General features: G+C 55.5%; 3 protein-coding genes across 5 annotated transcripts; 1 reads left to right on the top strand and 2 right to left on the bottom strand.

Moving 5' to 3' along the window:
- Nucleotides 1-333: 333 nt before the first annotated feature.
- On the bottom strand, nucleotides 334-8,483 carry KCNK6 (potassium two pore domain channel subfamily K member 6; the record flags this gene model as incomplete). Its single annotated transcript, XM_079906529.1, has 3 exons — nucleotides 334-1,275; nucleotides 1,441-1,836; nucleotides 8,162-8,483. The coding sequence occupies 3 exons, from the start codon at nucleotides 8,481-8,483 to the stop codon at nucleotides 1,052-1,054; spliced, it is 942 nt and encodes a 313-aa protein (XP_079762655.1). The 3' UTR covers nucleotides 334-1,051.
- Nucleotides 8,484-10,872: 2,389 nt separating this feature from the next.
- Nucleotides 10,873-19,029, top strand: YIF1B (Yip1 interacting factor homolog B, membrane trafficking protein). 3 transcript variants are annotated; one of them, XM_079908030.1, is made up of 8 exons: nucleotides 10,873-11,214; nucleotides 15,489-15,727; nucleotides 15,809-15,913; nucleotides 16,063-16,141; nucleotides 16,262-16,319; nucleotides 17,331-17,486; nucleotides 17,572-17,665; nucleotides 18,651-19,029. In XM_079908030.1, exons 1-8 carry the CDS (start codon nucleotides 11,163-11,165, stop codon nucleotides 18,804-18,806), a joined length of 939 nt encoding a protein of 312 aa, XP_079764156.1. In that variant the 5' UTR covers nucleotides 10,873-11,162; the 3' UTR covers nucleotides 18,807-19,029. The 3 variants fall into 3 exon arrangements, with proteins under 3 accessions (XP_079764156.1, XP_079764157.1, XP_079764158.1); XM_079908031.1 differs by having other exon boundaries at nucleotides 10,877-11,205; nucleotides 18,651-19,028; XM_079908032.1 differs by lacking the exon at nucleotides 10,873-11,214 and adding an exon at nucleotides 11,336-11,355.
- Nucleotides 19,030-19,117: 88 nt separating this feature from the next.
- LOC307179176 (immortalization up-regulated protein) lies at nucleotides 19,118-21,304 on the bottom strand. Its single transcript, XM_079908033.1, has 4 exons — nucleotides 19,957-21,304; nucleotides 19,741-19,835; nucleotides 19,463-19,615; nucleotides 19,118-19,345 (listed from the first exon to the last, which is right to left on the bottom strand). Exons 1-4 carry the CDS (start codon nucleotides 19,976-19,978, stop codon nucleotides 19,151-19,153), a joined length of 465 nt encoding a protein of 154 aa, XP_079764159.1. The 5' UTR covers nucleotides 19,979-21,304; the 3' UTR covers nucleotides 19,118-19,150.
- Nucleotides 21,305-21,971: the final 667 nt, after the last annotated feature.

Here is a 21,971-nt window from a genome sequence, read left to right as displayed (position 1 = left end):
GCCATTTTCCTGATGAGGAAACCAAGAATCACAGAGGCAAAGTGACCACCCAAGGACACAGACAGGACTGAGTTGGGATTTGGGCCCAAGCAGGCTGGCTTCAGAGCCCAGTGCACCTAATGTAATTAGTCCTTGGTAAACGGGAACAGCTGTTACAATGGTGTCTTACAAAGAGCAGTGCCTTAGCTTCCTGCCTGCCAGGCTGCTGAAGAAGATTCTATCACACAAGCCTACCCCAGGAGTCTCCGAATGTGTCTTGCTCCCTGGATACACTTGAGGAAAATGAGTCAGGTACACCTTCTTCCCCGGACTACTCCTCAGATTTCAGGTCTGAGTTCAGTTGCGCCTTCCTCCAGGAAGCCCTCCCTGACCTTCCAGGCTGGATTGGGTACATTCCCTGTGCTCCCTCCACCCTAGCCCTGACCACTCTGCCCACCGCCACCCTCACCCCCCCACTGAAGTCCTGCCTGTTAGGGACTGTCACTGTGTGAGGACAGGTCTGTCTACCTTACAGGATGGCAAGCCCCATGAGAGCAGGGGGCAGACCATCTGGAACACTACTATGTCCCTAGCACTGCCCAGCATGGGTTGGCACAGAGGAGGGAGTTTTGAGTGAGTGAATATACTCTTTCCACTTGACAGATGAGGAGATCAAGGCTCTGAGAGGCCACTTGGCCAAAGTGGAGTGACTGATCTAGCTCCTGAAATGAGGTGTGAGTCCAGAGCCTGGGAGAATCAGCAGGTGGTGAGTGGCAGATGGCGTAAAAGAATGAGAAACAAAGAGATGGTGAGAGGGAAAGACAGAGACGGTAAGAAAGCCAGGGAAGCACAGAGTGTGCAGGGAGGTGAGAGGAGGGGCAGGGGAAACTTAGGCAATGCTGGTTCCTGGATCCGGGTGGTGCTCAGGCAGGTAAGGCAAAGGACAGACGGATAGCGGAGGCAGGGCCTCAGGAACACTTGCATGTGCTTGTGGACGTGCTAGTCTGTCAGTCCAGTCCCTTGGGCCCCTCAGCCGCAGGCCAGGTCCGCAGCCTCGCGGCGCCTGCCCCAGCTACCTGGGGATGGAGGCGTAGTCAGGGTGCAAGTCGGCGGCGAATTGCTGGTGTGGCTCTGGCTGGCGGCCCAGAATGTCCACCCGATCGTCCCCATCCTCGTTGAAGCTGGTAGGGCATGGATTGGGCAGCAGGATGAGCTCTGTGAGGCCATGAAGGTCAGACACGCGGCGGAAAGTCTGCAGCACGAGCACCATGGCGACCAGGCCCAGGAAGAGGTAGACTGCAGAGACGGCAGAGGGGCGATGGGTGGACTCAGACCTCCAGGTCATGGCCGTGGGGCTACAGGACCCCCAAAGATTGGGCAGTGACTTTCAACTCCCCCCTGGGTTGGGGCCAGGTCCCCCTCAGACCCGGCCCTCGGTCCCCGGCCAGCCACCCCACTCACCTGTGACCAGCACCTTGTAGAGGGCCCGGTAAGGCTGGCCAGGGGCCTCTCCAGGTACATAGTCACCCAGGCCAATGGTGGACAGAGAGATGAAGCAGAAGTAGAAGGCGTCCAGGAAGCTCCAGGCCTCCTCAAGGTGGGCAAAGACGGCGGCCGGCACCAGGAAGCAGATGGTCACCACGACCCCCAGCAGGACCGCCAGGTGCCAGCGGGCCGCCTGCGGGGGGTGGCAGCCCCAGCGCCGGCTCAGCCAGGACAGGGGCGCGTGGGAGAGCAGCAGGGACAGGCGCTGGGCCGAGGCGGTCAGCAGCAGCATGGTGGCCGGCACGCCCAGGAGCGCAAAGGCGATGGAGAAGGCCTTGCCCCCGTCGGTCAGCGGCGTCGTGTACCCGTACCCTGTGGGAGTGAGGGGGAAATCCTTCTGCCCACTCGGCATCCACTCCGGGGTCTGTGGCCACTCTAAGCCAAGGACTAATTTCACTCTCGAACGCACCTCTCCTAGAATCTCTCATCTCCAGCGACGGCACCTCCACCCTTCCTGCTGTTCAGGCCAAGAGCCTGGTGTCATCCTCGACTCCCTTGTCACTCACACCCAGTTTCTGTCTGTTGTCTCAACCTTCAGACAGATCCAAAACCCACCGACTCGCCCCACTCCACCCCACGGCTCCATCCTGGTCCTGTCTACCCAGCAGCCTCCTGCCTGGTCTCCCTTCCCCCCTCACGCAGCCAGAGGGACCCTGTGAACACGTGAGTCAGGTCATGTGCCCGCCCTGCTCAGAATCCCCCCATGGCTCCATCTCACTCAGGTAAAAGGACAAAGTCCTTATGGTGACCCACGGGGCACCACACAACCCAGGGCAGCACGCTCCCACCTCAGGGCCTTTGCACTGGCTGTTCTTGCCTGGTGGAACACTCTTCCCCCAGGTATCCACATGGCTCCCTTACTCCCCTCCTTCAGGTGTGCTCAAATGTCACCTTCTCAGTGACACCCTCACCACTTTAAATTGTTACACCCTGCTACCCAACTCTTCTTTTTAGTTTGTTTTCATAGCACTGAACGCCTTCTAGCGTACCGTATGGTTTATTTATGTGGTTACTGTCTGGCTCCCCACAGGGTACCAGCTCCAGGAGGGCAGGGGCTTCTGTCTGTTTTCTTCACTACTGTAGCCCTGGTATCTGGCATAGAGTGGGCACTTGATCGATAGTCAAAATAATGAATAAAGGGTGCAGGCTTTACCCTGGCTCAAAGCCTCAGTTTCCTCTACTCTAAAGTGGGTGTGACAAGCCCCACTGTGCTCCCGGAGACCGTGGGAACACAGGAAGGCCAGGGTGGGTGTGAGTTCTGCAAACAGAAACACGATAAAGGGGAATTCAGGTGTGGGTGAAACTGGATCACTTTGGCAGTGTGTAATTGAAAATCTCTTTTGATTTCCCAAATAAAGCAAACCAAAGGGTCAGAGATATGACTGGAGTGGTAAGGGGCCTGGTTTATGCTGACAGTAAAATGTCTTGCCCAGAAGACTGCAGATCCAGCCCTGTGGCCCGTAAGAAAGTGTGGAAGAATTGCACATTACGAGCAGGCTTTCCCCTGAGCCCTTCTTCCGTACAAAAGGATCCCCTGGCTTTTATATACTCAAAGGAATTGAAAGCAGAGGCTTGAAGAGACACCTGTACACCCATGTTCATAGCAGCATTCTTCACAATAGCCAAAAGGTGGAAACAACCCTAGTGTCCATAGATGGATGAATGGATCAACGACATGTAAATACAAACAATGGAATATTATTCAGCCTTTTAAAGGAAGGAAATTCTGACACATGCTGCAACATGGATGAAGCTTAAGGATATTATGCTAAGAGAAATAAGTCAGTCGCAAAAAGACAAATCCTCTGTGATTCCATTTATATGTGGTACCTAGTGTAGTCAAAATCATAGAGGCAGAAAGTAGAACGGGGACTTCCCTGGTGGCGCAGTGGTTAGGAATCCGCCTGCCAATGCAGGGGACACGGGTTCGAGCCCTGGTCTGGGAAGATCCCACGTGCCGCGGAGCAACTAAGCCCGTGTGCCACAACTACTGAACCTGTGCTCCAGAGCCCGCGAGCCACAACTACTGAGCCCGCGTGCCACAGCTACTGAAGCCCGCGCGCCTAGAGCCCATGCTCTGCAACAAGAGAAGCCACAGCAATGAGAAGCCCGCGCACCACAACAAAGAGTAGCCCCCGCTCGCCACAACTAGAGAAAACCCGCGCGCAGCAACAAAGACCCAACACAGACAAAAAAGAAAAAAGAAAAAGAAGGTAGAACGATGGCTGCCAGTAGCTGAGGAGAGGGGCAAATGGGGAGTTAGTACATAAGGGTATAGATTCAGTTTTGTGTGATAAGAAGAGTTCTGGAGATGGATGGTGGTGACAGTTGCACAACAATATGAATGTACCTAATACCACTGAACTGTACACTTAAAAATGGTTAAGATAGAAAATTTTATGTTATGTGTATTTTGTCGCAAAAAAAAAAAAAAAAACTAGGGAAAAATAAAGGATCCTCTAGTTCTTGCTGGACAGGTGGCCACCTGGAATAAAGACATTCCCTCCTCCAGCGCAGCTAGGTGTGGCTCTGGAATAATTTATGGCCAATGAGGTATATATGAAAGAAGCAGGCAACTTCCAGGAAGTGTCCTTAGAGAAAGGGAGATGTGTATCTTCCTTTGTTCCTCCCTCCTCCTGCTGCCTGGAACACAGATATGAAGGCTGGAGGTGAGCAGCCATCTGGGACCATGAGATGGGCTTGGGAATGGAAACCGTGCCCAGGAGTTATGAAGGAACACGAAGGTCTCTGACCATGCAGCACCATCCTGGTCTTGGACTGACTCCCTTGAATGTGAGCAAGAAATAAACTTCCATCTTATTTAAGCAGCTGTTATTTGAGGTTTATCACTTATGGCTCCAAGCTTCATTAATACAAGGCTTTTGATAGAGAAACTCCAGCAGCCTAGCTGAAATGACAGGTTTGCAGATGACACGAAATCCTCATAAACAGAAAAATCGTAGAGTTAGAATAGAATGGGGGTTGTGAGCCTCAACTTGCTACCTCCAAGAGAGCCAAGTCCAAATCGGTGCTTTGTTATTTGGTCCCTGCATCACCTTGGCCAAGTGACTTCTCCTCTCTGAGCCTCAGTTTCCTCAGAGTACTGCAAAATGGCCTCATAAACAATGCCTTCCTCAAATGCAGGTTGGGACAGGGTGTAGCACCTAGCACGGGCATAGAAAGAGTTAGCATGACTGTAATGCTCGCTCCCTCCCCCCATTCCCAGTTGCAGGTGAGTCGACTCCTCCAGCCCTGGCCTCAATCACAGCAAGGCTGCCTGGACCAGCTCCAGGCCCCAGGTCTTCCTCAGAAGACTAGGCCCTATGACAAGACCAGGGACGCTGTGGGAGAGGTCTCTATGAATGACATACGGTCTTCCATTTCTCCAGATACATTCAGGGCTCCCGGCTTCACCAGCAACAATAATAATAACCGAGGCTCTGTCAGTCTCAGTTATTATTACCGGCACTTCACACGGACACAGACTCCCACCTTGACCAAATTTTAGTCAGCTCCTCTGAGCCCTCTTCCTTTTTTTCCCTTTTTTTGGCTGTGCCGCGCGGCATGTGGGATCTTAGTTCCCTGACCAGGGATCGAACCTGCGTCCCTGCATTGGAAGCGCAGAGTCTAAACCACTGGACCGCCAGGGAAGTCCTGAGCCCTCTTCTTGACTAAGCCCAGTTTTAGCAGGAATCCTCAGTTGGTTTAGGGAGAATCCCCCCACTCTTGATATCTGATCAGATTCCTCACCATCCACCACTGATATCGAAGCCCTTGGCCAGTATTTAGCAAGAATCCCCCTACCTTCCATGCTCCTCTTGGTAATTTTCCATCCACTGGCCCCTTCACTTTGCTCTCAGCTCTAAATCTCTCCAGCTGTCTTTGCTATATTCAGAATTGAGTTCAGTCTCTCTCCCCTGTTGCCATAACCTACCATTTTTAACGAATGTCAGAATAATTTTTTTTTAATATACATATATCACCCTCCTTCATTCATGCAAGCCTAAGAGGTAGTGTGGTGTGTTGGTTAACAGCATGGGACTCTGAGGCCTGACAGCCTCAGTTCAAAACCGCACGCTATACTTCCTAACTGTGTGGCCTTGGGCAAGTTGTCCAACCTCTCCGGGCCTCAGTTTCTAATGCTGAAAAATAGAACCGCTAATGGTACCTGCCTCACAAGGCTTATTGTACTGAGTGAGTCCAAGTCCATATGTGGTTAAGTCCTCTACCAGGTATTGCTATTACTGTGAAGCAGGGAGTGTTATTATCCCCATTTTACAGATGAGGGAGGACACTGAGAATCAGAGATCCCCCAGACAGTGCCTGCCTTGAGTTTGGCTTCTTCACCTGTCTTGCCTGGGACAACTTCTCCGAAGCCAGGATCTGGGAGGAGACAGAGGGAGAGTGAAGCCGGGGAGCAGGTCATGCAGGCCCAGCCAGCAGCTGGAAAGTCTGTGAGAAGCACCCAGCCCTGCTGCCCCGGGCCTTGGTTTGCTGATCCACACAATGATGACAGGGCACAAAAGGCAAAGGCTGCCTGCTATTGCCGGCAGTGAAGGGAGTTAGGAGTCTGGGCCAGCCAGGCCCCAGCCACCTCCCCTATCCAAATCCTAGCAAAGAGGCAAAGAGGAAGTTTGGGGGCTGGGGAGGGGCTGTGGGAGGACCAGCAGAGCCTGACAACAAAGGGATTTTCCAGGTCTGAGGGGCCCTGAGGTGAGAGATTTCCCGGGTAGGGCTGGGAGGGGGCGTCAGTCCCACCTGAGGCTGTAGGGGTCCAGAGAAGGGGATCTGTGGGGTCCAGTCAGTAATCTGAAATCAGAGGCCAGTGTCCTGGTTTGAAAAGAATCCTGGTTTGGGGCTGGGGTCCTGGGTCCAGAGGAAGAAGGGGGACAGGCACCAGTGTGGGTGTTTTCTGGATTGGAAGGGGAATCCTCAGGCAGAAGGGGCTTCTGAGCCCAAGGATGCCTGAGGGGACATGATGGGGGTAGACAGTGCTACGGGGAGGATGGGAGGGGTGTGTGTGTCTCAGGTTCTGGCTGAGAGTGTCAAGGGTGGAAAGTGGGAATGGTCTTGAGTGGACAGTGGTGGTGGGGGGTCTGGGGTACAGAGAGCCTGGAGTGTCCTTGATGGAGGGAGAACTTCAGGTCCAGAGCAGACTACAGCAGGGTTGGGGTGGAGAGAAAGGTCCCAGCTGTGGGTCTGGAGGAGACTGAAGGGGTCCCAGGTCCCCAGGAGGTTCCCTTTCTTGGGAAATTCAGGTTGGGCAGGGGGTCTCGGGGGAGGGGTAGCAGGTGCAGAGAGCCGGCTCCCTGCACTGGCATCCTGGGGAGGGGGGCGATTCTGCTCTCAGGGACAGCGTGTGTGGAGGGCGCTGGGGTCTCAGGTGGTTCTGGGGTTCTTACGAGGGGTGTCAGGGTCCAGAGAGTGGTGAGAGTCTCAGCTAGGGGTTCTCGGGTTCAAAGAGGTCTGCAAAGAATTTCCTGGTGGTCCACTGGTTAGGACTCCGCACTTCCACTGCAGGGGGCATGGGTTTGTGTTCAGGGAACAAAGATCCATGCGGGGGCCCACATAAATAAACAAAGGGGTCCCCATGGGGAGTCCCTGGCTTGGAAAACAGTAGGGGTTTTTGCTGGTGCCGTTTTGGGACTGGAGGGGTGGGAGTCCTGGCTAGGGAGCTTCTGGGTGGAAAGTCAGCGGCCCTTCCTGAAGGTGCTCTAGTTTTCTCACGCACTTCCACAGCTGGGGCTGCTGAATTGGAAGTCCCACGTTCAGAGGGAACAGGGTGTCCCTATTGGGAGGAAAGCCCTGCACTGAGGGCTCCTCAATACAAAGATGTTAAGACGGAGTGGGATACGTGAAGAGGGGCCCTGTGTCTGGAGTCAGGGCTACCTGCAGAGGAGTATGAGGGTGGGGGTGGTCCTTGGTCAGGAGGAGGGCAGGGCCCCTTGCTGGGGAGTGGTCTAGGTCCAGAGGGCTAGAAGTCTGGGATAGGGGCCCCAGGTTCTGGCTGAGGGATGTCTACTGGCAGTAAGGTCTTTAGGGATAGCACCTGGAGAGGGTCTGGAGACTCAGGGTCCTCACTGGGGCACCAGGGTCGGGAGGAGATTGGGGTAAGGCTTCCTAAGGGGCAACCCAGAAGGACGTATCTGGAGAACCAGGAGACAGTGTTGGAGGGGATGGCGGTCTGAGCCAGAGAGAGCTGGCTCAGCATGGCTGAGGTCCCAGTCCAGATGGGGCGAGGGTCTCAGGCAGAGGGTCCGGGGTTCTCGCAGGAGGTCTCTGAGGGTAGTTCTAGGCCCAGAGGGGACTGGACAGACCCGGGTCTCCAAGGGAGTTAAGGCAGAGGAATGAGGCCCCAGATGCTCGCCGGAAGGTACTCTGAGGGTGGCTCTGGTCCCCGAGGGAACTGGTGGATTTCCTACTGGGAGGAAAGGCATGGATGGAGGCCCCCCAAGGTGGAGAAGCCCATGAGTGTGGGTCCCAGGTCCTCGTTGGGGGGTTTTGAGGGGATTCTGGGCTCAGAGTAGATCGGGAATGATCCGCCGGGATCGGGTATTTCGTGGCGGCTCCTGGGTCCCTAGGGAGGCGGGGGCTCCGGGGGGTCCCGGGTCGGGGGTTCGGGAGGGCGACCACGTACCCACGGTGGTGACCAGCGTGCTGGCGAAGAAGAGCGCCGAGGCGAAGTCCCAGGCGGGGTCCGAGGCGTTGGCGGACCCCGAGGCGTTGGCGAGTGCTGCGCGCCCCAGCCGTCCTGCCGCCAGCATCCGTTCCACGAAGGCGTCTAGGGCGGGGGCAGCCACACAAGGGCTGCGCTGCAGCAGCTGCTGGCGCAGAGTCTGCAGCTCAGCTCGGAGGCGGTCTTCGTGCGGCCGCTCCAGCCGCGCCACCAGCAGCGCGCCCAGCACCAGGTAAGCGATGTACGCCGCCAGGGCGCCCGCCAGGAGCGCTCCCCGCCGCATGGCGCAGCCGGCCGGCCCGCCAAGCTCCCGGCCGCCCCGCTGACGTGGCCCCTGCCTCCCGACCGCCAGGCGCCCAGCTTCAGTTCCGGGAGTGCTTGACGCGCGGCCACCGGCGCCCCAAAGAGGAAGAAGAGGAAAAAGGGGAGGGGCGGGGTGGAGGAAACTGAGGCACGCCCCACCGCCAGGTGTGAAGACCGAGAGGGAGGAGACCAGCGCTCCCGGACCCAGGAGACCGGCGGGATGCTTGGGTTGGGGGTATTCTTCCTTTCCTCCCCCTTCCTTCCTTTGCTTCCTCCCCGGAGCCGCGGCTCCCTACGCCAGAGAGAATTCTAAGTCTGTTTTCGGCTCGCGGACCGAGGAGTCGCTCCCCGACTCCTTAGGGCCATTGCTCAAGGCTGCGAAGGTTGTGCGCCGCACCGGGGCGCGTTGCTGAGGGGACAAGGGGACAAACTGAAATCCAGCCCTCGTTCCACGCGCCAGGTCGTGCGTTCTGGAGTGGGGCTGCGTCCACCTGGAGGGAACCCCTGTCTAACTCACAAAGGGGACACCACAGGGCCAGGTGTCACCTGTGCCCTCACAGAGTGGGGATCCTTAGCTATTCACCAAATCTTTGCCCAGCCCTCAATTTGTGCCTGGCGCTTTGCTGGGTGATGCTGGGGACACGCAGTGACTAAGACAGTCCCTGGGCCCTGCCCTCGCGGGGGGGCTCCCCGCACTTCAACCGACTGACAGCCCAGAGGGTCAGGGCTGTGATAAGGGAAGCACAGGCAGAGTGACAGGGGCTTGGATGGTGAAGCCTAGAGGACTGTGCAGCCAGGAGTCATAACTGAGAGACTAGAACAGTCTTCAAGGTCCCCAGAAAAGACAGTGTCTCAGAAGAGGAAAGGGAAAGCCACAGTGACACGGTCACTTGCTGACATCCTTCCGGAGGGCTATCACTCCCCAGAAGTCATTTCTACCACTATCTTTGCCTGAGATAACTGGAGGAGACTGAGGGACAGAAAAGGGGAGGCTGAGGGGGAGACAGGTTAGATAAAGGGGGAGATGGAGGGCAGAGACAGGAGAGACTAAGGTAGCTTAATGTTCAGGGCCCCTCACTTGCAGGTGTGCCCGTGTGTGCTCACTTGCTGGGGATTACAATGTTTTTTGGCAAACCAGGGAAACCAGGTTGCAACACAGGAACATTTTTATGACTTTTTGGGAAAATGTCTAAAGATGTTGTTAAAGAGAAAACCACAGACCCCAAATGGCGTCACTCGTGCTAAAGCCCATGATACCAAACCTAGATTTTAACATCTGACCTAACTGCAATTTTGTCCTTCCCCAGGAAGGTAATCTTAATCGGCCAGTCTGGAATTTCCTGGTCAGCACCAGCGAGGTAATCTGTCATGTGGGACCTCACCATTTCTACATTCCCCACGCCCCCACCCCTACCCCCGCAAAGGAAGAAGAGGTATTCTATAAGATAGATTCTCACCCTCCCACCAAAAGAAGGTGACCTGGTCTGAAATAATTCTTTCTTTTCTCTTGCTAATAACTTCCTTGCCTCCTTCTATAAAAAACCCTCCATTTTGTACAACTCCTTCAAGCTCCGTTCTATTTACTAGATGGGATGTCGCCCGATTCATAATTTTTTTTTTTTTTTTTTTTTTTTTTGCGGTACGCGGGCCTCTCACCGCTGTGGCCTCTCCCGTTGCGGAGCACAGGCTCCGGACGCGCAGGCTCAGCGACCATGGCCCACGGGCCCAGCCGCTCCGCGGCACGCCGGATCCTCCCGCTCCCGGACCGGGGCACGAACCCGTGTACCCTGCATCGGCAGGCGGACTCCCAAACACCGCGCCACCAGGGAAGCCCCCATAAATTTTTGAATAAATCCCATAGGTCTTCAAATTTACTCGGTTTAGTAAAGCAACTATACTCCAATAAAAAATTAATTTAAGAAATTTTACTCGGTTTAGTTTGGGGTTTTTTGGTTTGTTTTGTTTGTGGGGTTTTTTTTTTTTGGTTTTAGCCGCATCAAGCTGGCATGTGGGATCTTAGTTCCCCAACTAGGGATGGAACCCACGCCCCCTGCAGTGGAAGCGCGGAGGCTTAACCGCTGGACCGCCAAGGAAGTCCCTAATTTTGTTTTTTAACAATACGTCTTGAGGAAAGACACCTGGTTCTTCCCACCTAACTTGTTGGATATCCTTCTCTCCCTCTAAATAATCACTTTAATACCTAAAGTCTGCCAAAACTGTATAAGCGCTAGAGCCCGCACAACTCTGCTTAGCCCCTGGGGAACACTAACGGGTCTCTCCTCTCCTGCTCCATACCCTTCTCTCGCTCCCCAGTGTTCTCAAGAGCCAAATTGAGCGTTTGTCTATAGAGAACTCCATTTCCCATCGCCCTCTTCGCTCGACACCTACATTTCCCATCATGCACGACACCGCCTACTCCTTCGATTGTTCCGGGCTCCGCCCTCCTTGCCCTGCAGGGCTGACTCTCGCCTAACGTCACCGGCCTCCAGTCTTCGCCTCTTACCCGCCAGCTTGTCTGGGCCTCTGTGAGGGGGCGTGGCGTCTGCGCGATCGTGACGCCCATTGGCTGTCGTGTGGCCGGTGAGGCGTGGCTACGGGAGCCGGGCGGGCACATTTCGAACCGTGGCTGGGGCTGCGGTGGCGGCGGCGGCAGCGAAAAATGCACCCGGCAGGCTTGGCGGCGGCGGGGACGCCCCGGCAGCGTAAGTGGCGTACGTGGCCGACCGGGGCGCTAGGAGGGCGGGGCATGGCGGGGCCGCCTCGGCGGTTGGCGAGGTCGCCGCAGGTCGGAGGTCACGAGGTCAGGGATCTGGAGCTACGAGGTGTGCACGGCGCAGGGATGCCAGGTCCGGGTAGGGGCGTGTTGGATTCGATTCTTCTTTAGGAAATTCCTTTAGAAGAAAACAAGTTTGGGCAGGATATTGTGTGATGTGCAGAACAACGCGACTTTCATTCATTTTCAGTTAGCCGTCTGTCCTCTCCCCACCCTTCCGTGGCCTTGGGCTGTTGCCCACCCACCTTAGGACGGCGTTCAAAGCCCTGCGTGATCGCAGAGGGCCGTGTTTACCCCTCATTTAAGATTTGAACCTGTGTTTATTGTGCTGTTAATCCCCTTTTCCCATGTCTGTGAATTTGTATCTCTCTTTAAGTTCCTCTTCATCTCCGGGAGTGTGAGTGCGTCTCATTTATTCATTCAGAATATCTTACTTCAGCTCCCTTGTGCCAGGCCCTGTGCTGCAATTTGGGTACCCAGTAGTAACCAGCAACTTGGCAACTTACAGCTCAGAGTTTAGTGGGAAGACAGACACTAAACTTGGAAGCAAACTAGGCAGCAGGATAATTTCGGGAGTGATTAGGACTGTAAAGGGAATAAGCCGGAAACTGACTAGGGGTTGAGGAGGCCTTACATTCCTCCCTCAACCTTTGTAAGATGCCTGACTGGCCCTGTGGTGGGCGATGCTGGGGATACAGCCGTGCCCATCAGTCCTGGTTCCTGTCTTCATGGAGCTGTGATAAGAGAAGAGCAGGCAGAGGGGTCAGGGCTGGGATGGGGGAAGCACAATCAGAGTGGTTATGGCAGGGATGGAGGTGTTGTGTTAGCCCAGATTAGGAAACATGACCCAGCCCAGGCGTGTCAGTGAAGCTTCCTGGAAGAGGTAACATCGAATGATGAGGAATTAGCCCGGGGAAGGGGATTTATGGTGCGAGGGAAAAGCATGGGAGGCCTGTGCTGAGTAAGCAAGTAGACAAATGAATATAGATTCAGAAGTTGTGACGAGTACTTGGAAGAGAAAAAAGAACCACTGGATGTTATGAGAAGAAAAGTGTGGGGCTAGTGCTTTATATTGAGGAGTAAGGAAGGTCTCTCTGAGAAGGAATCTTTTGAGCTGAGGCCTGAGTGCTGTATTGTCAGGTGTTAATTGTGGGAAGGTGTTCCAAGGTGAGAGCACTGTATGTTCAAAAGCCTGAGGGGGCAAGGAGCTTGGCAGGGTCAGGGCCCGAGAGGAGGAGGCCCTTGTGACTGGTGGAGTGAGTCCCAGGAGAGGTAGCACACCAGGGTGGTTGGCAGGGCTGGGTCATGCAGGGCCTCCTAGGCATTTGGATTTTGTTCTCAGCGCAGTGGGCACCGATCTTAGGCAGAGGGCATGAAATATTCTCTTTTACATTTAAAAAGATCATTCTGGCTGCTGACTGGAAAGGAGGTTGTTGGGGCTAAGAATGAACAGGGGAAGCTGGTAGGAGGACATTTAAGTCAGGTGCAAGATGACAGAGTCTGAGAAGGGAGGGTGACATTGAGACCAGATGGGTGAGAACTGATGTCAGAGGTAAAGGCCCTGGGGCCTTGGCAGGAAGTGGTGGCTAGAGACAGCCCAGGGCACAGGGTGGGTGGCTGTGAAAGCCATGGGTGTGGTGAGATTGCCCTAGTTGAGAGAGAGAAGACAAGGGTAAGGGTGGTGGAAAATTGGGGCACACAATTCAGGGAGCTGGAGAGAAATCACTGATTGAGAAGAACCGATCAGAACATCAGCTCCATGAGTTTTTCCCTTTTGGTTCACTGCTGTATCCACCTCACCCGCAGCACAGCCTAACCCACAGAGGTGCTCAGTCGATGTTTGTGGGGCTCCGACAGGAAAGAGAAAGAGGTAGTACAGTGTCTCAGAAGCCAAGAGAGCAGAGAGTTGGAGGTTGGCAGTTGGAGCAAGGGCCTCAGTGCTGCCGAGGAGCTTGAGTCTGAGGAGAGTAATAACGGCCTTGGCCTGGTAATGCAGAGGCAGTTAGGGGACTGGTGAGAGCAGAACCCCAAATGCCAAGGGCTGAGGGGGCAACAAAGAGGGAGGAAGTGCTTACACTAAAGCTTTCAGGAAGCCAGCCCTTTGGCCAGAAGTGGGAGAGGGAAAAGAGAAGTGGTGCTTGGGGACAAGTGGGCCGGGGCCAGTGCTGCTTGCTCTGGGATAGAGGACTACCTGGGTCTGTTTTCAGGCTACAAATAATGAAGAGGAAGAGTCGAGGGGCTAGTTATTGATAATAGGTGACGGGATTGACCACTTTTTTATGGGCCAGGCCAGGGGGTGAGGAGTTTATGTCACTTTGCCCTGGAGTGTTGACACCATCCTGCAGAGGAGAAAACTGAGGTGTAGAGAAAGTCACGACATGGACTATGTGATTCCTCTTCCGCATCCCATTGTAATCCTACCACCCTGTTCCCACTGTGGCGCCTGGCACAGAGGAGGAGCTCAGTAAACGTTTGCTGCGGTGGCATGGCTTATTGGTCAGGGTACTGGAGCCTGAGTGCTGGGTTCAAATCTGCTCTCTCCATATTCCCCATCTCAGTAGACAGCACTCCCATCCACTTGATCACTCAGACCAGAATCTGGGAAGACAGCGTGAATTCCTTCATCTTCCTTACCCTACCGCAGCCAAGCACACCTCCAACAATCCTGCCTCTCCTACCTCCAAAATTTGCCAGAAGCAGCCCCTCCCCTCCCCACCCCACCCCTGCCCGCCCCATCCTGTTCTCCCACCTGGACCACCTCAGCAGCTTCCTCCCCTCCTCTCCCCTCATCTTGTCCCCGCCTTCCCAGTCTGTTCCCCCGCAAGAAATGGAGGGATCTTTTGAAAACTTGAAACCAGGCTCTGCTTCACACCATCTGTATGACTCTGGGCAAGGGCCTGAGCCTCTTTGGGGCTCATGGTTCCCATCTGTAAAATGGGATGATAGTCTCACCAACACAGAATGGATTGTTGTGAGGATTAAATGAGTTAATCCACAGTGTTTAGAACATGGCCTGGTGTGTGGTTTAAGTGCTCAGCTGGGGTTTAATTATTACAATATTTAACAGGGTGACCTGGGCTGGAATCCTGCTCTGTCACTCCCTCATTTTGGCCCTTTGCACAAGTCATTTAGCCTGTCTGAGCCTCGGTTTCCACATCTGTAAAATGGGCATGGCCATTTATTCATTCATCAGGTTTTTAAATTTATTTTTATTTTTATTTATTTTTGGCTGCGTTGGGTCTTCATTGCTGCACGTAGGCCCTCTCCAGTTGCGGGGAGCAGTGGTTTCTCTTGTTGCAGAGCACGGGCTCCAGGCTCGCGGGCTCAATAGTTGTGGCTCGCAGGCTCCAGAGCACTGGTCAGTAGTTACGGCGCACAGGCCTAGCCGCTCCGCGGCATGTGGGATCCTCCCGGACCAGGGCCCAAACCCGTGTCCCCTGCATTGGCAGGTGGACCCCCAACCACTGCACCACCAGGGAAGCCCTTTTTTAAAATTTATTTTTATTTATTTATTTATTTTTATTTTTACATCAGGTTTTTATCAAGCACCTACTCTAACCCTGTTCTAGGGGCTGGGGCTTCAGTCACAAACAAGACAAAGCTCCTCACCTTGGCTGGGGCTCAAATTTGAGTGGGGGAGACAGACAGTGAATAAAATAAACAGCTAGTGTGTCAGCTGTTGCTGAGTTCTGTGGATATAAATGAAGTGGGGAAGAGGGATGAGGGGATGGCACCAAGGGAGATGCAGCTGTAGACAGGATGGCTGGGGAAGGCCCCACGGAGCCAAGACCTCGAGGAGAGGAGGGGGCCCTGAGGATGTCTGGGGCAAGAGCGTTCAGGCAGAGGAACCGCCAGTGAAGAGGCCCTGAGGTGGGAATGTGCCTGGTGTGTTCACTGAGTACTGAGGCCGGTGTGGCTGGAGCTGGATGAGTAGGAGGGAACGTGCAGGGAGAAGGTCTGTCTAGAGACCTTGTTTGTAAGAGGCTTAGCACAGGATGCTGTGCAGTCAATCCCAGTACATAGTAGCCGTCATCGTCGTCCTCCTCCTCCTCATTGTTATTTGGATGGACGGATGGATGGCAGGCAGGCAGAGGCCGCCCAAACCTGACTAGACAACCCATCTGACAGCAAAACCAGTGCCCCACTGCGGCAGAAGTGGGAGGGAGAGCTCCTGCAAAATGAATGAGGCTCCCCACCCTTCTCCCCCTGCAGCCTCGAAGCGGAGGGTACCTGTGTCCCAGCCAGGCATGGCTGACCCCCACCAGCTTTTTGATGACACGAGTTCGGCCCAGAGCCGAGGCTATGGGGCCCAGCGGGCGCCTGGCGGCCTGGGCTACCCTACAGCCTCCGCCTCGCCCCAGTCGGCCTTCCTGGGTGATCCTGTGTCCAACATGGCCATGGCCTACGGGAGCAGCCTAGCCGCGCAGGGCAAGGAGCTGGTGGATAAGAACGTGAGTGGGCCGGGCTGGTGGGTGTGGGGGCAGGTAGGGGCCTTGGGGCCAGGGCTTCAGGTTGGCGCTCTGCCTCCCCAGATCGACCGCTTCATCCCCGTCACCAAGCTCAAGTATTACTTCGCTGTGGACACCATGTATGTGGGCAAAAAGCTGGGTCTGCTCTTCTTCCCCTACCTGCACCAGGTGAGCATCTGAGCGGGGTGGCAGCCTGTAGACAGGGGTGGGTCAGGCTGGGGCAGGCGTGAGAGGCAGGAAGATAGGCCGAGAGAGGGCCTGTAGGCGGGCCAGGAGCCCAGCTCTGGTCCTGCCTGCCCCCTCCGCCCTCCCCACAGGACTGGGAGGTGCAGTACCAGCAGGACACACCAGTGGCCCCGCGCTTTGATGTCAACGCTCCTGACCTCTACATTCCAGGTTTCACCCTACCCACCACAGCCCGGTGCCCTCCTCCCTCTGGGTGGGCCTGTCTCGGGCAGAGGTTTAGGTGCCCGGAGGCCCTGGGCTGACTAGTGTCTGTGTGTCTCCCTCTCACAGCCATGGCTTTCATCACCTACGTCTTGGTGGCTGGCCTGGCGCTGGGGACCCAGGATAGGTAAGAGTGGCCTGGAGTAGGCAGAGTGTTGTGGGGTTTGGGGGAGCTGAGGGGCAGTCAGGAAGGTCTCTTGGTTCCCCTGTCTCAGAAGAGCCCCACCATGTTCCCAGTTAGCCCAAGACAGAGCCCGCACGGTCACCCTCTGGGTCACCCTTGCCCCTTTCCTCTTTCCCACCCGTGTGCAGCCCACCACCACACCCTGTGCTGGGTGACACTAAACCCATCCTTCCCCTGGCCTCTCCTAACCAGCTGCCCGGCCCACACACACCCCCTGCACCCCCACTCCAGCAGGAAGGTCTTGGCTGGGAGGTGAGCCTGGCCATGTCTCCCCCCGCTCAGAAGCTGTCCCTAGCTCCCCTGTCCCCAGACCAAGCCCCAGCTCCTTAGCCTGGCACTGCCTGCCCCTCTCCCTCACTCTGCTGTGCCACTCTGGTCCTCCTTCTGTTTCTCCAGAGGACCTGGGTTGCCTCCCCAGGGCCTTTGCACATCAGTTCCCTTTGCTGGGGAGTGTGTTCCTCCCCTACATCACCTGCTGAGCACCTATTCACTCATGATGTCTCCACTGCGATGTTACTTCCTCAGGGAAGCCTTTCCACCCTCCAGCCTGCGTCAGGCCCCCACCTCTCACTCATAGACCCCTGTTCATTTCCTTTGTGGCATGGAAAACGGTTGTCATTAGAGTCAATTAATTGTTGAGGCACTGGGGATATGGCAGAGACTAAGGTCCTTCTTCCCCAATCAGCTCCTTACTCCTTCAAGCCTTAGCTCAAGTGTCTGATACCCACCTCCCAACGGGGTCACACACCTCCCCTGCCCGGTGCTTTCCCCATCCCAGCCCTGACCTTTCTGGGCTGTCACTGGGGATGGGATTTCCAGGACAGGGCCCAGATCCATCTTGGCCCCTGCCGGGTCTTCAGCATGCCCCGCCCCCCCCATACAGGCTGTCCCCAGGCACATGCTTAGGGAGGGTCTGAGCCAGCTAACTGAATGACAGAGATTGGGTGCTGACAGGTTCTCCCCAGACCTCCTGGGGCTGCAGGCGAGCTCGGCGTTGGCCTGGCTGACACTGGAGGTGCTGGCCATCCTGCTCAGCCTCTACCTTGTCACTGTCAACACAGACCTCACCACTATCGACCTGGTGGCCTTCTTGGGCTACAAATATGTTGGGTGAGTACCCCCCCTCCACCTTCCCACGGCCAGCCCCCAGCTCTGGGGCTTCTTCCTCAGACCACCCTTCCCCTTTCCCCCACAGGATGATTGGTGGGGTCCTCATGGGCCTGCTCTTTGGAAAGATTGGCTACTACCTGGTGCTGGGCTGGTGCTGTGTGTCCATCTTTGTGTTCATGGTGAGCTGGGGCTCAGGGAAGGATGGGACTCGGGGCACAGGCCTCCTGGGCAGAGTTGGGGGTCCCTGGAGGCATCCAAGCAGGGGATGTCAGGTGGGGAGTTTAGACCAGAGGCCCCACACTGGTGAACTGAGGAGCCCTGGAGTGGCTGCCCTAGCCTGAGGGTCCGGAGAGCTTCCTGGAAGAGGGGGTGTCCAAGCGGGGTCCTGAAGGAAGAGGAGGCGCCAGCCAGGCTGCTAGAGTGGGCTCTCACCCTCACTCCACTCGCCTTGCGTGATGGGCCTCCTACCAGAATTTCCTTTAGGATGAAAAGAGTTCAGTATCCTCAAAGGAGCTTCTCTGAGAGTTCATCCAGCTGGAGTGGAGGTGCTGGTTAAGAGCACTGGGATCCACCAGGCCTGGGTTTGAACCCAGGCTTCGCTCGATCCTGGGCAGATCACTTCCTCTCTTTAAACCTGCTTCCCCTTCTGTAAAATGGGGATGATGATAATTGCACGTCAGGGTACTGGGAGGATTCAGTGTGAGGAGCAGAGGGCAAAAACTAGTGGCTGGTGGGCCAGATCTGCTCAGATAAACTTCGACTTAGATGTCATTATTTAAAATTCTGGGCGGGGGGAGGGGAGGGGAAAAAAAGTTAAGAAGGAAAAGAAGGCATTTCTGGCTTGTGTTGAAAAATTGTCAAGGGTCAGCACAAGCTGGTGACGGCCAAAGGGCCAAGCCTGGCCATCCCCTCAGGTGGAGTATTCACAGTGAAGTTCCTCACCTCACTCACTTAAGAGGCCTCGCCTAGCATTTGAGTTTGGAACCCTCACATTTTCTCCCAAGGCCTGGGAGGAGGAGCAGGTCCTCCACGTGTGTTAGGAGATTTGGGAGAAACCAAGGTTCCTCAAGAGCAGAGACTTGAGCCCAGCTGCCCTATGGAGGGGTGGGGAAACTGGAGTCTGGAAGGAGTGCGGGCTCAAGAGTGAACCCCTCCCCCGCCCAGATCCGGACGCTGCGGCTGAAGATCCTGGCCGAGGCGGCGGCCGAGGGCATCCCGGTGCGTGGGGCGCGGAACCAGCTGCGCATGTACCTGACCATGGCCGTGGCGGCGGCGCAGCCCCTGCTCATGTACTGGCTCACCTTCCACCTGGTGCGGTGAGGGCGGCCCCACAACGCCTCCAGCTGCTGCTTCCGGTGGCCACCGCGCTGCCGCGCTCATCTCCCGGCCACCTGCCGGCCACAGGGTCCACCCCGCCGCCCGAGTCCCTCCCTCCCCATCCTCGCCGAGGTGCTGAGATCTCCAGCTGCACAGGCCGCCCCCCAGCAGTGCGGCCACTGTTCCAGAAACAATAAACCGTAATGGGCACGGCGTGGGCAGCCTCTCCTTGGCGCGCGGTGCCCAGCAGGGGGCAGGCCCGGTCCGAGAAGGGGGATGGGGAAGGGCGGGGGACAAAAGGCAACCTGGAGGCCGAGAGAAGGTTTACTGAGCCCCGGAGAGGCCCGTTAGTGGGAAGCCTCCTTCTTCCCCTCCTTCTTCTTGCCCTCCTTCTTTTCCTCCTTCTTCTCTTCCTTCTTCTCCTCCTTCTTCTCTTCCTTCTTCTCCTCCTTCTTCTCCTCCTTCTTCTTCTCCTTTTTCACCTTGGGCTTCTTGACCTTGCCCGGGGCGCTTTTGTATAGCTCGGAGCCGGCAGCGCTGGGCTGTGGGGCGGAGGGCGGTGGGGGAGGGAGAGGAGAGAGAGGGTTCGCCTGTGAGACGTCGGCCCGAATTCCGGGCTGGGGCGCCGGGCACCCGCTAGTGAGGGGTAAGCCTCTTACCTTCGCCTCATTTTCTGAGTCGCTGGAGCTGCTGCCGGAACCTGAGGCGCTTCCGTGGCCGTGGCCGTGACCGTGACCGTGGCCGTGGCCGTGACCGTGACCGTGATCGTGACCGTGACCGTGACCGTGACCGTGACCGTGGCCGTGCTGATGCTAGTCGGAGGCATGGCAGTGAGGCCAGGGACCCCTTTCCCAGCTCCCATTCCCCCATGTCGGAGGCCCCAGACCTAGCGGGACCCTGGGGTCAAAAACACCCTCCTAAGAATGAAGTGACTTACCTTCGGGTTATCAGCTACCTCAACTTTGTCGGGGGCGTGCTTGGGGTCTCCCACCTGGCCTGCCCCGTGGGGCTTCTTGGAGGTGGACTCCAGGGCTGCAGAGAGAAGAGAAATTGGGTGCGTTGGTGCAAGCGCAGGGAATGCCCCGTTGGAGGCAGTCCCTGGGTTTGAGTCTGGCCCCCTGCCCCTCAAGCTCCCCACTCCCCAGGAGCGCACCTGCCGACCGGTCGACCTCCATGGTGCTGAGAGAAGGTATGTCTGCACGGCCAAAGGCAGAGGACCGGCCTTGGGGAGAGGCAGTGGGCCAGCCCCGGAAGTTCTGAGGAGCCCTACCCGAGACCTTTGTTCAGAGTCCTTAGCCCTGACTCACAGCCCCTCCCCGGCACCGCCCAACTGGTCGTCTGGGAAATGGGGAGGGTGGACAGTTAACTTATGTCTCCCCCACACCACCACCCACCCAGTGAGCCTTGGCAAGTGAGTGGTGGGTGGGGCTGGGGGAGGAATGTGTGGGCAGTTGCAGATTTGAGGGGCTAGAGCTCTTATCAGCTTCCCCTAAAAGGGTCAGATCCTTGCTTTTGAAGAAATGAGAGGGAGGGTGCCTCCCCATGCCCTCTGTGATAATAGTGACACTCCTTGTGTACTTACTACGTGCTGGGCTGCTGTTCCAAGGGCTTCAGATACATTAACTCACTATGACAATGCCTTTGGCCTGGTGAGAAGCAGTGTCTGAAGGGGTGAAGAGCATGCACTTGGAACCAGTCTGCTGATTGGAAGCCCATCTGTATTACTTAGTAGCAGAGTGACCTGGGGAAAGTTACTCCCCCTCTCTGGGCCTCAGTTTCCTAATCTGTAAAGAACAGCTACCATATGGAGCTGCTGTAAGAATCAAATGGATTAGTTTCCCACAACCATGCCTGCACACAGTTACAAGGAGTAAGTGCTTATAAAATAATGTTTGGCTTTTAAGTAAAAGGTAGCTATGGTTGCTATCCCTATTTTACAGATGAGAAAACTGAGGGACCAGTTAAGATGACGGACAAAATTAGCTCCTTGTGAACAGGCTAGAACTGAGATTCGAACCCAGGCAGTGTAGCTCAAGTCCAAGGCTGTGCCTGACCCCTTTGTCTCACCCTGGGGGTCACTCAGCAGAAGGGGCAGCCAGGCGAGCCCAGCCTTCCCTCCCCACACTGCGCAGGGCCCAGATTAGGCCCAGGGAGGAGCTGGGGCCTGCGTCATCTGTTCCGATGGCTGTGAGGCTAGTCCTTGCAAGTCCCTCTCCAGCCCAGCCCTGCTGCCAAGTTGGCTGCCTGGACCTGCAGGAGTGGCAGGCAAGACTGGCATTTAGGCAGGAGCAGGTAGCTGAGGCCTGCGGATGATGACGAACGTGTAGTAATCAGCCTTGTGCGTTCAGGTCTCTGCTCCAAAGTCCATTCCTTAGAGGAGACTGCCCTGACTGCTGGGTCCACGGAGCCTCGTCACTCCATCCCCTTTCCCCTGCCTCGTGGCCAGCGTAGATAGCCCTTGCTTACCACTCTCTGAGGTTATCTTTATTCTCACGTGTTCCTTCAGCATATATTTATTGAGTACCTACCATGTGTCCAGCACAGTTCAAGTTCTGGGGACACAGAGCTGAACAAAACCAGCAAAAATTCCAGCCCCGTGGAATTGACATTCTAGTGCCAGGAACAAGGCAAAATGTAGAGTATGTTAGAAAAAGCTGGAAACAAAACTGTCCGTCAGTTGGTGAATAGATATACAAAATGTGATATATCTATCCATACGATGGAATACTATTCAGCAATAAAAAGGAATGAACTCCCGACATACGCTACAGCTACATAAACCTCAAAAACATTATGCTGGGTGAAAGAAGCCAGACACAAGAGACTGCATGTTGTATGATATCATTCACATGAAGTATTCAGAAAAGGCAATTAGAGAGACAAAGTAGATTAGTGGTTGCTGGGAGCTGAGTGTGGGAATGGCGATTAGCTGTAAATGGCCATGAGGGATCTTACTGGGGGGAAGGGGATGAAAATGTTCTAAAACAGATTTATGGTGATAGTTGCACTGCCTGGTAAAATTATTAAAAATCACTGAATTGTATATTTGAAATGGGTTTTATGTAACTTATAACTCAATGAACTCTATTTTTTTTTTTAAAGTAATATGTGTTAAGAAGAGAAATACAGCAAGAAGGGGGAGACCAGGGAATAACTATGTAGTATGTT

The sequence above is a fragment of the Stenella coeruleoalba genome (genome assembly GCF_951394435.1).
Source record: "Stenella coeruleoalba genome assembly, chromosome: 20".
Classification (NCBI taxonomy): domain Eukaryota; kingdom Metazoa; phylum Chordata; class Mammalia; order Artiodactyla; family Delphinidae; genus Stenella; species Stenella coeruleoalba.
This window is presented reverse-complemented; position numbering and strand designations above follow the sequence as displayed.

Bases quoted from the DNA above. Each gene is read 5' to 3' on its own strand.
- YIF1B (XM_079908030.1), top strand. From the start codon at position 11,163: ATGCACCCGGCAGGCTTGGCGGCGGCGGGGACGCCCCGGCAGCGTAAG. The intron at 16,142-16,261 runs GTTTCACCCTAC...TCCCTCTCACAG, and splicing joins TCCTGACCTCTACATTCCAG to CCATGGCTTTCATCACCTAC. The intron at 17,487-17,571 runs GTGAGTACCCCC...TTTCCCCCACAG, and splicing joins TTGGGCTACAAATATGTTGG to GATGATTGGTGGGGTCCTCA.
- LOC307179176 (XM_079908033.1), bottom strand. From the start codon at position 19,978: ATGGAGGTCGACCGGTCGGCAG. The intron at 19,616-19,740 runs GTAAGTCACTTC...GCCTCCGACTAG, and splicing joins AGGTAGCTGATAACCCGAAG to CATCAGCACGGCCACGGTCA. The intron at 19,346-19,462 runs GTAAGAGGCTTA...TCCGCCCCACAG, and splicing joins ACTCAGAAAATGAGGCGAAG to CCCAGCGCTGCCGGCTCCGA.